Source organism: Marmota monax, unplaced genomic scaffold (assembly GCF_021218885.2).
Source record: "Marmota monax isolate L192 unplaced genomic scaffold, Marmota_monax_Labrador192_F-V1.1 WCK01_AAM20220418_F8-fsc00089, whole genome shotgun sequence".
Classification (NCBI taxonomy): domain Eukaryota; kingdom Metazoa; phylum Chordata; class Mammalia; order Rodentia; family Sciuridae; genus Marmota; species Marmota monax.
This window is the reverse complement of record NW_026694744.1, coordinates 3134323-3150815: the sequence shown is the minus strand read 5'-3', so window position 1 is coordinate 3150815 and position 16493 is coordinate 3134323. Positions and strand designations below refer to the sequence as shown.

The window sequence follows — 16493 nt, the reverse complement described above, 5'->3', positions numbered from 1 at the left end:
TAAGTAAATAGCAGAAAAATCAGTAGAGGGAAGGGACCATGGGGTAGGAGTAAGGGAGAGAAAGGAGAAGTACTGGGGACTGGATTAGAACAAATTATTTTCCATGCTTTTATGATTATGTCAAAATAAATTATATTATCATGTTAAAAAAAGAAAAAGAAAAAAGCCCCCGAAAAAAAAAACACAAATGTGAATATTATTTGTAGGTGCTGAAAGATAGAAATAAAACGTTTAACTTCCAAACCAGTGGGGGAATGAATAAAAAGTCATTTCCCTAGCAAGAAACAGGAAAGGATAAGCAGAGAAACATAGTAACCATGAGACACAGAAAACAGCAGAAATAAGCCCAACTTTTATTAGTAGTTGCTGCACATATAAGCAGATTTGTATGCATTAACTATCAGATTAAATTTTAAAATTGTAATGACATACAGGCTACAAGAGATTACTGAAATAAATTAATGAGGAAAGGTTGAAAATAAAGCGATGGGGCTGGGGTTGTAGCTCAGTGGTAGAGGACTTGCCTAGCACATGTAAGGCACTGGTTTCGATCCTCAGCACCACATACAAATAAATAAATAAAAATAAAGGCATTGTGTCAACCTACAACTAAAAAAATTTGAAAAAAAAAGAGATGGAGGAGCTGGGGTGTAGCTCAGTGGTAAAGCACTTACCTAGCATCTGCAAGGCCCTGGGTTTGATTCCTAGTGCTGAGAGAGAGAAATAGAAAGAGATGGAAAGGTACGCAAAACAAATATGAACCAAAATGAATCCTGCGTTGGCAGTACTTTCATTAGGCAAAATATTAACTTTGAATGGAAAAACAGTATTACATATAAATAGGGATATATACTACTAATGATAAAAGGGACCCTACAAAGATGTAACAATTAAAAACTAATAATATAAAAAACTACCAAACAATATAATCTTAATATACATAAAGTGAAATATCCTAGTTATAAAGCAAACTCAATAAATCCACAAGCATGTTGGATGATTCTAACAGACCTCTTCCAGAAATATAGAAAACAAGAAGGCAAAAATACATAAGATTTTAAGATTAACAGCACAATGAACAAACTTGATCATAGACATAAATGAATGCATGTGTGTGTATTTGAGTATATAATCTTCCCTTCCCAATAAATATAGAATATATACTTTTTAAATATCTATTTTTAGTTTAGGAGCTTTTGCAAACTTTCCCCACATAATAAGACATAAAAGAAGTCTCAGAAAACTCTAAAGAATCTAGGTCATACAGACCAAGTTCTCATACCATCAAGCAACAGTATTAGAAATCACAATAAGCATATACTTAAAATAAATCAAATTTTAGGAAACTAAAATAACATAACTCTTAACAATGTATGTAATTCTTTATTCTGTTAAATAATCATAGGATATCACAATGGAAATTACCAGTTAACAGCATAGCTTCTAAAAACCTATAGCAAAGGCCATGTTTAATTGTTAACCAATGTGAACCAAAACGAATCCTGCCTTGGCAATGCTTTCATTAGGCAAAATATTAGTAAATATTTTAGAATATTTTATAATAGTTCTTGTAAAGTCAGGAAAAAAGACGGTGATCTGTACCATTTTTTTCTATTTCTCCTCATTATTTGGATGACTTAGTATAAAGCATAAACAGAGAACAGCAAAGTCCTGTTTTTGTACAGCCCTTGAACAGAGATTTTGTGTGTGTGTGTGTGTGTGTGTGTGTGTGTGTTTAGAGAATTGTTAAACACTTACACCCAAAAATTCAGCATCAAAGGACATCTTTGGCCCTCAAAGTCCAAAATATTTAGACATTTACCATCTTGCCCTATATAGAAAAAAATTACCAACCCCTGTGGTAGACCAGTGGTTCTCAAAGTGTGGTCTCTGTACCAGCAACATCATGTAGGAACTAGTTACAAATGCTGATTCTTGGATCCCACACAGAATTAGATACTCCAGGGGTGGGTTCCAGTAATCTTTGTTTTAACAGTCTCTTCCTAATGATTCTTAATACATGCTGACACGTGAAAATCAGTGCCATAGGCCAATGACTTAATCCCATCATAAAACGATCACCCATCACTCACAACAAAGTGGAGATTCAGGGTAGATTGTGGCCAACTAGCAGAGGATACTCCAGAAGGTATATTTTATTATTTTGGCCAATCACTCCCATTGTTGACATTTACACAGTCCACCCAATAGAAGCAGTCCATCTAATATGAATGCTCCTCCAAGGCTCTATCAGGACTTTACATGGATCCAGGCCCAGAATTGTGGAGGAATAAGAAATGATATGGTATTATAAGCTACTATAATGATCTAAAGTTTTATGATTGCTCCTTTTGAATATTATGATGCCCAATTAAAAACAGTTCTCTAATTTTCAGTATCAGAACATTTTTGTCGTTTTTCAACTTTCATCTGAAATCTAGGCCCATTATAATAACTACCATATGCTTCCAAGACTTTCTCAACTAGTTAACTTTTAGGTAAATTTTGTCTTTCTCTGATGGTTAACATTCTAACTTGTGTTAATAGAAATTCGTGTATATAGTATTTACATTTTTCAGTGTTATTGATCTTCCAATGACTATGTATAGGCAGTCCTTATCTCCACTTTACATATAAGAAAATAAGGTTCAGGGACTTATTGGGTCTCAGTATATATATATTAGCATGGGACTTTTGATTCCATCACTCTACCCCATACCCTGAATATGGCCACATATTTTTAACCCTTGTTAAATTTAAAACACAGTTTCTGACCTGTTGATAATATCACTGTTTTACAAGTAAGAATCGTAGTCTCTTTATCTTGCAACACTTAAAACTGTGTGTTTGTATGTGTGTGTAGGTGAAAGATGAAAAGCTAAGAGAGAGAATCATCTTTACCCTAGAACATTTAATACTGTCTGTTCCCAGAGGTGAATCACCATCGCCATGTATCTTTAGTTCTTTCTCTGCCAAATAATAGATGTTACAATTTAATTATTGGTGTTGTACCTGTATAAAACCAGTTTACAGAAAAGAACTCCTATAAGAACAAATACATGGTCAAAAGAGACAGTGAACCATAGGTGTACTGATAGTTCATTAAGAAGGTTTCTAAATAAAGGAGTAGCTGAAAATGAGTTATTATGAAGAAATACAGCTGGACGCAGTGGCACATACCTGTAATCCCAGTGGCTTGGGAAGCTGAGGCAGGAGGATCACAAGTTCAAAGCCAGCCTTAACAATTTAGCAAGGACCTCAATAACTTAGTGAGACCCTGTCTTAAAATAAAAAGTAAAAAGGGTTGGGGATGTAGCTCAGTACTTAACCCAGTTACCCCTGGGTTCAATCCCCAGTACAAAGGAAGGAAAGAAGGAAGGGAGGAGAAATATAAGAAAGGAAGGAAGGGAAGGAGAGAGGGGGAAGAAATGCAGAGATGAGGCTTAAAAAAATCTATCACTTGAGATTAATGTTGGTCTGTAATGAAGTTGTCACAGATCCATAGTAAGATGAAAGTAATAAGGAAAAAGAATTGAGATTATATACATATATATCTGTGCATAAAACTAAACCCCTCCTCATATATTCATATTAATCATTGATAGGTGAAGTCTTTCAAAGTAATGCCCTAAGTATGTGTATGCATGCACATTTTTATCTTCAGATACATTTTAAGCACATGTCTTTAGCTTCTTCCTGTAACAATTTGTCTTAGTCTGGGACTGGGTAATTTATAAAAAGTCAAAATTTATTTTCTGAGAATTTTGGAGGCTGGGAAGTTCCAGATCAAGACTCTAGCATTGTCTGGTAAGGAAGTTCTTGCTAAATCCTCACATGGCAAAAGGCAGAAGGGCAAGCTAGCTAACACTTGGGGAAGCCTCTTTTATAAGGTCTTACTCCCAGTAACAACAGAAGCCCTCATAGTAATCACCTCCTAAAGACCTCACCTATTTACACTATGCCATTGGTAACACCTAAATTTTAGTGGGAACCCATTCAAACCACAGCACATCTAGACTTGTCAAAGGACTGGTTTTCTGAAAACTTCCAGTTATCTGTGGGTTATGTTTGAAAACAGCAGATTTTGTTGTCGTAAGCACAATTAATTTTTGCCTCTTAGCTTGTGTTCCTAGGCCATATTTTCCTTACTTCAAATGTTCAGTTCTCTTTCTGCCTCTTGTCTTTGTCTCCTTCTCTTTCTCTTATTCTCTCTCCCCCCTCCCCTTTCTTCACCTCTCTGCTCCAACCCCTTTTCCTCTGTTCCCTTCTGCCTCTACTTTTCTCCTGCCTCTCTCTTCCAAGTCCCACATTCTCCTCTTCATATATCTTCTTTACTTTCTCCCTTGTCTGATTTCATTTCTATTTGTCTAGGTGTAAACGGTTAGAAACCATTTAATATGTAAATATATGTCTATTAATAATAAAAATCACTTTACCATAAGTGAACTTTTCTCATTTTAAAGATCTGTGTCCTTGAAGGTTATCAAAAGGCAGTAGGCTAACTGGGTGCATTGACTCATGCCTGTAATCCCAGTGGCCTGGGAGACTAAGTCAGGAGGATTGCTAGTTCAAAGCCAGCCTCAGCAATTTAGCGAGGCCTTAAGCAACTTAGTGTGACCCTGTCTCAAAATTAAAAAAAAAAAAAAAAAAAAGGAGCGAGACTCAGTGGTTCAATCTGTGCCTCTGGGTTCAATCTGTGGTTACCCCCACCCCCCAAAAAAGGCACAGTCTTTAAATGTCTTAGTAATGAGCACTGTCTTCTTTATGCTTTCCCTAGTGATAGTACTAGCAGTGATAGTAATAATGAGAAAAATAATGTTTTCTTTTTTCTTATGGCTAATGTTTACTGAATTTTTACCACTTACCAAATATAATTCTAAATGAGGAGTTTTCAGAGTCTGTGACCCTAGGGGATGCCTAAGACGCTTTTAGAAGTCTATGAGGTCAAAACTATTTTCATAATAATTCTAAGATATCATTTGCCTTTATCACTGTGATGACATTTGTAGTGATTGCACAGAAGCAATGGTGGACAAAACTGCTGATTCCATGACCCAAATCAAGGCCAATAGTCTTCATAGTCTTGCTTGTCAGCCCTCTCAGTGAAAAAAGAAAAAGGAGATTTTAAAAAAAGCCAATTTTATTTTAGAAAGTCTCTAATGATACAGTAAATTTTATTAAATATTGACCTTTGAGGACATGTCCTCTTAATGTTCTATGTGAAGGAATGGAGAAGTATGCATAAAACACTTCTGCATGCTATGTATGTTTAAGTCGCCATCTGAATTAGTCACATTTTTCCTGGAACACCATTTTTATTTGAAAGAACGACTGATGAGTAAACTACAGTTATGCAGACTTGAGTATTTAGCAGAATGTTTCTTGAAAATACATGAAGTCAGTCTGTAATTTCAGAGGAAATACCTTATTGATCCAGTAACCCAACTGGATGATTCTTCTTCAGGGGACAGGAGATTATGTGAATTCTTTTATTTCCAACTTATGCTTATAAATGTCACATATGATTTTTTAAAAATATGATGAATTTTTGAATAGCAAAACTAAAAAGCATTTTCCAAGGTGCAAGTACCACAAAACCATTTATTTTATAGATTAAAAATAGAGCCCAGATATTAAAAAGCACATCCAAAGTGACAATCTACAGATTTATGATGTATGGTCTCATATTTTAGAGTGATTTAAATTTCCAAGAACTTTCATGTATGTTTTTTCATCTGGCCCTCATATAGCACTATGTGTATATAAAACAACTTAAAGATAAGGAAATTGAGACTCAAAGAAGACAGTTCTCTAAATGCACTTTATGTTTTCATGCCCTTCCTGCTATTATCTCTGAAGTTCTGGAATAAAGGCAGTGGAACTGGAAAGAAACATCTATAAAACTTGGAAACTAACTAGATCTGAAAGAAAAGGAAATGAAGGAGCCAGGGAATTTTCCCAAGCTTTTTCATGGGTCCCTGGGAGGATACAGATAGCTGAAGATGAAGAAAACAAAATGAGATAGAATAGATTGTGTCAGCAAAGGTTTGCTGAAGGACTTCTCATTGGCACTACTGTCATCTGTTTGGGAGGATTCTTAAGATGTCTACATTTTGCATTTTTATTGTCTATTAGGGAAATATGGCATGCATGCCAGGAACTGTAATTCAAAGCAAAAACTGGTAAGTGCCTTAAGAAAGGCTTAGTTCAAGTCCTGTACTGCTGTTCACAGGAGAGAAGAAATTATATCTTTATGGAAGAAGAAACATTTGAAAGGAGTATTGTAGAATGGTAGAATTTAGTTGCACAGAGATGGTTGTACAAAGACAAGGAAAGTTCATTTGCAGAAACATAGTGAGAATAAGGCATACAAGGAAGAATATCTGGTATAGAAATTAGGTATATAGCATGTGTGTAGGCCCATAGTGAGAAGTTATTATTATTGAAAATAATTATTCCAATAAATTATTGAAAATGTTGGCCTCAGTATGGAAATAATAAATAACATAATGCTGCATATGTGATCAATTTTTCATTTTGCATTTAGTTTATTTTTTTTTAAATAACACTTGCCAAGAAACCATCTTTTTTAAATAACTTACTAATTTCTATTCATATGTCTTTATTTGAATACAGTAAAGATTTTAAATTCATATAACAATTGATCTTCCCAGATACTGGTTTATAGTTTTAGAGAGGGTTGTGCTAAATATTTTACTCTGGTCTTCTTTTGGGGGTCTCTTTGTTTGGGTTTAGTTTGGTTTTCTGAGACCGTGTTTCACTGTGATTCCAGGCTCAAGTGATCCTCCTGCCTCAGCCTCCTGAGTTGCTGGGACTATAGGCATGCATCAGGCTCTGGTGTAATTTTTTAAAATATGCAGTCTTTAATTTCATTTTTCTCTCACTTAGAAATTCCATCAGTCCTTTAAATTGCATCTTCATCTGAATTATATCCCTACATCTGTCCTGAAATATCTTTGCTTTGTCTCCCAGGTCTTTCTTCTTCTTGGTATGGGCATTTGTTGTTTTTAATTTGCAGAATTAATCTGACTTGGATATTTATTACTCTTTTTTCCCTAGATAAGCCAGAAAAATATGATCCACGTGATGTTGAAAGGCTACAACAAGATGATAACTGGGTTGAAAGTTACTTACATTGGAGACATAATGTTGTCGATGAAACACTAAAGATGCTTGATGAGAGTTTTCAGTGGAGAAAAGAATTTTCTGTCAATGGTAAGCAATTCAGTTTAACTGTGACAGGTGACATTGCCTACACAAATGTTACTGTTTTACATTTATTAAATGTTGTATTTATACATATTCTTGGCAATTGTCATACACATATGAACATAATTATTTAGAAAGACCTAATAACACTTTCAAAGGAACATCTTGTGAAAAGGTCTTATAAGTAGGATCATTCCTAAGGAAATCAACTCACCAGGGAGCAGAATCACACATTCTTCACAGCACAGCCTTCTAACTTGTGTTTAGTTTGGCATCATTATATAACAGTAAGGCAGCATCCTCACAACTGGACCTAGAAATAAGGAAATGTTATTTTCTTGATTTTCTGTTTTTTCCAATGCCTTTCCCTATTCCCAGAGTTCTTTGTGCTTGTAAGTGTTTATATAGAATTGTTAAATGGATAGGGATTCCAGAAAAGCAAACTTATCCCCAAGGATTCCAATGGCAGTTTTCTCTTCTTAATTTTTAAAGTTCACTACTAGATTGAAATCTGTCCCCAAATGGGAGTTTTAAATCTTAGAAGGAGTTGTAGCATGGTCTTCAAGTATATGAAGAGCTCTTCACAGGAGGGGGTTACCTGTTATCTGTCTCCTAAAAATTTAGCAAGAAGAAACTGGCATAACTACTGATTTCAATTAGGTATAAAGAAGGATTTCCTGTCCTTGAATATTATAAACTCTAGCGTGAATGACTCTGAAAATTTAGTGCAAGACAGTCAACAAATAATTAGAGAAGATCTCTCCTCACTGTTCATACTTGTAGAAGGAATCCATGAGAAAGGGATTATTGAAGAAATAAAGTGATTGTACTAATAAAAAAGAAAGAATGTGATTGGAAATTTTAAAACCATGGGAACTTTTCAGCAAACAGTGAAGCACTTATTACTGAAGGAAAAAATTAATCTGATATTTTTAAATCATTTAAGTACATAATATACTTTTTAACTCAACCATACTTGTGTTCTTACATAGAATTGCTAGTTTTGGGTGGCAAACAGAGATAGGATAAGCAGTGGGAGTGTGAGAAAAGAGAAACCTTGTAAAGTTCTTGGGGAACTGCTGGTAAATTAAACAAAAGCTTACACTTTGCCATGCTGGTCTTCAGCCCTAGCAGAGATAGGACAGGCACATTGTTTGTTCTCCCTATTAAAGGATCTTGTGTATTTCTTGAATTTTCTACTGCCCCGAGGTTATAAACTTTGTTAGAGACTACTGGATATCAAACTTTTTTAGAAAAATATCATTTTAATAAAAAAACCAAAATGAGTTTTTCTCCTCCAAATTTGAGTTTATGTGAATACATACAAACATTTTCTTTCTTTTTTTCTTTTCTTCTCTGTGCTAGATTGAACCCAGGCTTCATGTACTAAACATACCCCACCATTGAGCTACATCCTGGGCCTCTACTGTGTTCTCTTGAAATTGTCTGGTAGTGATAATATTTGTTTGCAAGGCAAATAATTATGTGAGCCACACCCAGAATGTGGAAATGTATCCAAATAAATAATGACTGACTTGTCAAAGAAAACAGAGTATTTCCATTTCTGTCACCTGTATATCTTTATTTGTTTGCAGTGCTAGGGATCAAACATGGGATCTTGCACATGCCAGGCAAGGGCCTTACCATTTGAGATATACCCACAGCTCTCCATATGTCTTTATGTAGTTTGTTTCCTTAGTAGGAAAACCCCTTTGTATTGCTAGTTGTATCTTTATATATGAGCTACTATGTACCATTACCTTTACATTGTCAGTTTCATCTTTTGGTCCCTAAATTACAATTACTGATCAAAGTTTATCACTTTTTAGACCTTAATGAATCCTCCATTCCCAGATGGTTGTTAGAAATTGGTGGTATTTATCTGCATGGTTATGACAAAGAAGGCAACAAATTGTGTAAGTATATTTAATTTATGCACTGACATTTATCTTTCTCAATTGAATTAATCCACAGCACTTTCTCCATCTGTAGTACACTGCTCGCCTCCTGCAATTAGGGATGATCAGGACCATCTTTACTGCATATCACATACTTAATAGTTGTGCATTCTGTTTGCATTATAAGAAAGTAGGCAGTAAATGCAAATGCTGCATCCTATAAACCAAAGTAATTTGATTCTGAGTTACTATTTTCTATTTTGACTTTGTTGTTAACATTTGGATGGTTATACAGGAAGTCATTTTTATTGTTGATGTTGTTGTTAACATTTGACCCAATATTTTTATGAAGAATCTTTTTTACAGTTGCTTACACTTGATAAATGGACATTTTGTGTGTGTTTCTCAGTCATCTCCCCTTAGCTTTTTTCCAAAATGTGTATAATAACAAGAACAGAAACAGTCATCTCTGTTGTTCAGATGACTCCTTCATTGTCCTCTCCACTTGCACCAAATCTAGCTTCATATTGTGCCATGGGTGGGATTTGACAGGTGTGTTTGATCCCTGGACTGAATAGCTGTCCTGTGCTCGTCTTGCTAGTTTTCTCTTTAGCTTGTGATCTGTACTGTATTTTAACAATATCTTATCTTTCCCTTTTCACTATTTTCTCTCTCAATCTTTATTTCTTTTAGTTTTTCTGCTGCTTGCCCCTTAAATATGTTTCCCAGGCTTAGTCTTTTCTTGGCTTCTTTGACTTTCCAGCTAATACTATCTCCTTGGGTCATCTGAAGAATAATGGCAACTTCAGCCACCTCTGGACAAGTGGTGGGGATCCCAAGTAGTCTCCACACCATGTGCACATACCCAGCTACCCACTAACTGGTACCACGTGACTGTCAGCTGCTTTTTAAAATGACACACAACTGAACATCTGCATCCTACCACTTGCCCACTTTCTATATTGCCCTACTCAGTCTCACCCATTGTCTTTTCCTCTAATATAGCTTGAATTTGGTGCCTTTTCCATCCTCACCAGTGCTTCCTCATTTCAGTCCCTGACTACCACCCACTTGTTCTTAGTCCCTTCCCAAGTCATAGACTATTAAGTTTCCTTCCTTGCCTCTTCCACTCTATCCTCTATGCCACTACCCAAAATGTATTTTGAAATAGGAAAACCAAAATGTCCTGGTGTTCCAAAGTCCCTCAAGCCCAGCTCCTGTCTATTCCACATCTCCTCTTACCACTTGTCAGAGCTTCCACCACCATCTGAAGCATTTGTCTTGCTCTGCTCATCACCTGTTCAGGCCTTCATCACACCTGTCAGTGTCTTTCCTCTGGATGAAACATTTTTTCTAGTTCTTGGCAGAACCATTGGCTTTCTTTCCAAACACACTGAAGAGCACTTTTAGGTTATTACCAAATAGTGTTTGTTCACCTGCATGTTCTGTTTCCCCATAGAAGTGAAGGTTGTTTATTTCCTAAGGGAAAAAAAATAGTTTAAACTTCTCTGCTTCTCTTTAATTTAAAGGACCCAAGGGCAACTATTTCTCATTTAAAAGAAAGAAGAGCTGCTTTTAATATATGAAACAAAATGAGTTATAAATGAAGAAACATGTCAAGGAAAAGGCTATATATGTATGTAATAATATTAAAATGCCATAAATCTTGTTCTTTATCTTTTGTTCTGCTTTAAAAGTCTGGATCAGAGTGAAGTATCATATAAAAGACCAGAAAACTATTTTGGACAAAAAGAAGCTCATAGCATTCTGGTTGGAACGTTATGCTAAGAGAGAAAATGGGAAACCTATAACAGTGATGTTTGACCTGTCAGAAACTGGACTGAATAGCATAGTAAGCATTTTCCATTAATTCTAAACCATTGTTTATCCTGGCTTCTTCCGTCTTTCCTGTATTCCCTGCCAACCAAATTTTGTTGTAAAATAGAGCTAACTTAAGTTTGACATTTCTTTTCTTTGAATAGAGTCAGACATGGAATTGGGTTTGCAGAGAATTAAATTTGCTTCAGTATTTGGCATTGACACTAGAATTCCTAGAAATGTCCCTTGTCTGATATACAGGATGATGAGGTAGGACATCAAGACTGGCAGAGTATGAGTTAATGTGATGACAGCTTTTTTACCATGGTTCATATCCTACTGCACCCATTCCTGTGCCCTGCACAGAGGAAACACATGCAATAAATATCAAGTAATTCATGTATGATCTCTATGACATTATATTATACCGTGTTTTGCAGTTGCAAAATGTTCACATGAGTTTTGCACATACTGTGATTTTGTTGGGTACTTTCATTTGCTAATTTGGATTTGTTTTCTATTTGTTTGTTTGATTTGCTAAACTTTAACCCTCAGATGATTTTTGCCAAGCTTAAAAACATAAGTCAAGCAACTGGGAGTGGGCTGCATGCCTGTAATCCCAGCTACTCAGAAGTTAGTGGAAGGAGGATTGCCTGTTCCCAGGAGCCTGAGGCCAGCTTGGGCAACTTAGCAAGACCCCATATCAGAAAAAAACATCAAAGTATTCAGTCTTTAATTTCGGCCCCTCTTTAGTGCTAAATATAAAACCTTTAGCAGCAATTGAGATCAGTTGGCACATTTATTTTAACTGTTGTCTCTTACATTTAAACCGTGGCAGATTCTGGTAGCAGTGAAATGGCATTTGCAGACCCACTCACAGCAGTGTTTAAATCTTTTTGGAAATCCATTTGGCAAAGTATTTTAAGAACCTTAAAGTGTCCATATTCAGACTGTTTTCTCGTAACTAACTTCTAGAAATCTGTTCTAAAGAAATAATCCTGAATTTTAAAAAAGCATGAAAATGTTTCTCAGGATGTCATTTAAAATAGCAAAAACCTAGAAAACATCCAACTTGTTGAAATGGTAAACTATGGCGTATCTAATTGGTGGAGTATATGTAGCTATATAAAATTGTGTTTATAAAGAATTTATAGTAATATTGGAGAATACTTCTTTAATGAAAAAGATTGTTTTACCATAATATGGTGATATGTAGCTCAATAAAAAAAAAGAAAGAAAGAAAGAAACCTTAGACTTAAGGCTAGAGAGAATTATTAACAAGAAGTTTTGGGTGTGATAGGACCACGGATTATTTTTTTCATGTTTCTATTACTCTTTCTTGTTTAAGAATCCAATGCCCTAGATTTTTCCAAACTAGTTTCCATGTGAATAGGTTTTTAATTACAGAGGAAATTGTTTTATATTCAAAATCAAATTACCTAAATAAATAAATATTCCATAAAGGTAAGTCGTGATTCTTTTATCCTTTGGGTATGGTAATTTCCTATTAACCCAGAATCATGCAAAAGAAATGTTAATATTTTCTATTACCAAATATAGAGACAGGGAATTGACAAGCTGTTTTTCAAGCAACTTATATGATATCTCATGATCTTTAATTTGTAAATAAAGTCTATTTGCATGACTAATTATTTCAGTCATTATTGTTTTAAACTACTTGAATCTTATTGCATAACTTCTTTCTATATATGACCTTCTCATGATTCACTTAAATCAGCTTATAAAGATGTATACAGAATTACAAAGCAAAACATAAAGAAATCATTTGTTAGAGTTGGGCTACCAGTTTGACTCTAAGCTTTCAGCTGCCTGCCTAAGGAAATGAAATCTTTTAAAATTATGCAGTGGCCATACTTGAAAATCAGTATTCTCGAACAAGTGTATCCATTCCTGATAGTTGAACTAGAGGGAAAAATCTTCCATGGGTCCTCAAAGGAAGGACATTTTCCAAAATAACATATAATATCCTCAGAAACAAAGGCATTCTTATAGAATGCAGAGCAATAGGATTCATGGAGCTATTTTATGTAGTACCCACTGATAGACACACAGCAGTGGCATCCTATCAAAATCCATGTGAATAGCAGTAACTCAAGATTTGATGAACAAGCATAGTCGATTAAATAATTGGTGGAAACAAGAATATTAGACAAAGACTAGGCAAAGTTTCTAGAGGGATCACAAATTATAAACTAGGTAACCAAATTTTGATATAACTAGTTCTTTTCAGCTATTTTCTTTGACTCTTACTTAACCACAAATTATGAAACTTTGCACAGTAGATGTAATGACTATTTATAAAGCTATTATTATATGCTAGGATTTATCCCATAATAACTACTTCAGATAGTTAAGGACGCTTACTTTCAGTTTACTGCAATTAAAGATGCTGCAACTCAGAGGCTAGGGATGACTTTATATAGACTGTCATCTCTAGAACAATCTGCCTTTCAGTAATTGTGATGGATTTTAGTTTGCCTGCTTATATCTTTCATCCAGCAGACTTTATGAGGTGGCAGATCAGGATTACTGAAACAGCCTGTGCCCATGAAAGAACATAGAATGAAAGGCAAATAACATCCCTAATGACCTAATTTACTGTTGCTGTGCTTAAAGCATTAGAACTTACCAGACAGCTAAGTTTACAAATTCTCCCAGAAATTGAAGTCAATGAACAACACTTGAATGTAAACTAAAAGAATAATTTGAGGTCCCTAAATAAAAGGAAAGAAGTCAGAGAAGTAAAGTAGATACTTTGATACTTTGGTCAGTGTTATCAGATTAACTGTTGGGTAAAAAAAATAAAATATATTTTGTTGAAGCTATTATGTGGTGGAAAAAGTAGATTTAGAAGGCAAATATTCTACCAGAATTTGTGTGTGTGTGTGTGTATGTGTGTGTGTGTATATAATCATTCCAAGTTATAAACTGTATGTATTCTTGTTTTAATAATTCTTGAATTGTTCAGTAGATTTTTAGAATTTTTCTGTGGGGATTGCTTTTAGACCCATTTTATGCCCCATTGCCATAGCAGCCTGAAATACATAACAAGTTTGAGCAATAATTTTAAAATGTCATTCAAGCATCTGATTTCTTCAACTTAATTTTAGGGCTGATAATTACAGTTTAATGACCTAAAAACTTAATGCTTGGAAATGTAAATATTTATATGAGCTCATTTTTAAGAATTTAATAATTGTCTCATTTGTATTTAACCATTTATGACCTTTAGAAATGTGCAATTTAAAGTTCTCTAATACGGACAGTCTTAAAGATTTAATCTTTATTTTAGGACATGGACTTTGTACGCTTTATCATCAACTGCTTTAAGGTTTATTACCCTAAATACCTCTGTAAGTAACTTACTCCTTTATAAAAATATAATATATTGAAACTATAGACAATGTCTGAGAATTGTAGTTCGTTATATTATTATAGACTTTCATACCTAAAACATTATTTTCTGATGAAGAGATTTAAATGTGTACAAGGGGGATGTCTAAGTGCATTTTATAGTAGGTTAAGAGGAATTTTTTTCATAAGTAGTCATTGTTCTTTATAGTTAGTTTTAAAAGTTTAAGTTCTAAAATGTATGTATACGTCCAATAAAACACACACACACACATACAAAGGTACATACAAATAGACATTTACTTAAAATATTATCCTCATTTTACTATCCTTTCAATTTAGAAATTTATTTTAAATTGTATTTATTATATGGAATGTTTTTGCATGTAAGAACAGATAGCAATATTGATTAAATACACTGTATGATAAGCAACATTGTTACATAAAGTACAGTGTGTTTTGATTGCTCTCTAAATATTGTCATTAAGAAAATACTTCACAAGAAAGCACTATATTTGAATCTGGAGTTTATTTATTTGTTTTTAGTTTTAACTTTTTGGTAATTACCCAAATGGAAAACTCCTAAATCTCATATGCTCATTTTTTTTCATTTGTTGGATTTATATGATGAGTTCCACCCAAGGAAAACAAGCTGCCAACCCACATAAACAGTCAAATATATTGAACCCCAGTGGGTTAAAAATAAAAAGATAGAAGGGAGGCGATAAGAAAATAAAAAAAAAAATGGAAATTCATAGATCCTTCCTGGTATACTCCTGGCAGATATCTCAATTAGGGTCATTTGGGACTCATGATTTAGGTGACATTGAAATATAAAAATTCCTAAAGCATCTTACTTTGGCTTGCTTTCATATTATTATTGTTAATGTGAAGTTAGGAATAGACTAAAAGCGTAATGGATATTAAGAATAGTGCTGCCACCTCTAGCCTTGCTCTCTCTCTTCAGAGACAGTATTTGTGAATGTTCTTAGCTATAGAGAATGACCAGTAGTGTTCAGTTTGGGGAACCTGTAGCATCTGCTATTCCTTATGAATTCTTTTGTATCTGACATGTACCCTGACTCTTTGAGGCTTGCTGAGCAGTGCCAATCCTCAGTTTATAGGATATCACTACTCCATATTATTAGTTAGATTCTCTGATGGACAAAATGAAAATAAAATGTCCACTTATTTATTGAAATATCTAAAGGAGTTTGTAAAGAGCCACTTAGAAATAACAAATATTCTTATTACTTTATAAAATACATCCAGGATTTTTTGAAAGAATTATTGATTAATTCATAGATCTTTATAAACATGAATTAGAATGCTGTTCATTTCAGATGACTACAGATAATATATATTCTACCAGCATACTGTACTTTTGCAGACATTGAATTGTGTGGAATCTTAAATTGATTATTCTTCAAAATCCATCATGAAATGGATTTAATCAGTATATCTCAAGCATATGCCAAATGAACTGGGCTTAAGACCAGGGTATCTCTTTACTTGTACCTTGTTCTTTATATGTACTTCACTTGCCCTACATTATTATACCTACTCTGGAAGGTTCTCTGCTCAAAGAAACATAAAATTACATATTGATTCATCTGGTTTGTTTTTTTTATTATTGGTTGTTCAAAACATTACAAAGCTCTTGACATATCATATTTCATACATTTGATTCAAGTGGGTTATGAATGAATTGGATATCAAAACTCCTCTTTGTGGTTTCTGGTTCTTTCTCACAGTTGTTAATAGGGCTATTTAATATCTTCTATTCAGTGTGTAAACTATAATTCTGTATACTTTGGAATTATTGGCTTCCTGCAACTCATTAAAAAGTAGAAATATTTTTGTTACTTAAAACATAATGATTTATTAAGGGATGGAGGCAACTGTGAGACTGGTTTAATAGTATAATCTCTAGAAAAGTATCATTAAAACCATAAATTAGACATGGAAATGTTTTTAAAGTTCAGGGGCCTTTGGCACTAATATGACATACCAGGTCCAAAGACTCCACTTACCCACTTAACTTACTTTCTTTTGTACTTTTGTGCAAGCAATCAATGAACAAAGAAACACTCAGAACAGCAGTGTCAGTGCATTATTGATTTCCCACTAGTCATCTTCCTGGGCAAGCCACTCACCATTGTGAGATGTTGGTTC

General features: G+C 34.2%; 1 protein-coding gene across 2 annotated transcripts in view; it reads left to right on the top strand.

Annotated features, from left to right (window-relative positions):
• Nucleotides 1–16493, top strand: part of Mospd2 (motile sperm domain containing 2) — a 42704-nt gene that overhangs the window by 11011 nt on the left and 15200 nt on the right. For both annotated transcript variants that reach the window (XM_046424310.2, XM_046424309.2), the window contains exons 3-6: nucleotides 7081–7236; nucleotides 9060–9146; nucleotides 10826–10980; nucleotides 14260–14320. In XM_046424310.2, coding sequence (XP_046280266.1) covers nucleotides 7081–7236; nucleotides 9060–9146; nucleotides 10826–10980; nucleotides 14260–14320 — 459 coding nt within the window. The remainder of the gene's footprint in view (nucleotides 1–7080; nucleotides 7237–9059; nucleotides 9147–10825; nucleotides 10981–14259; nucleotides 14321–16493) is intronic.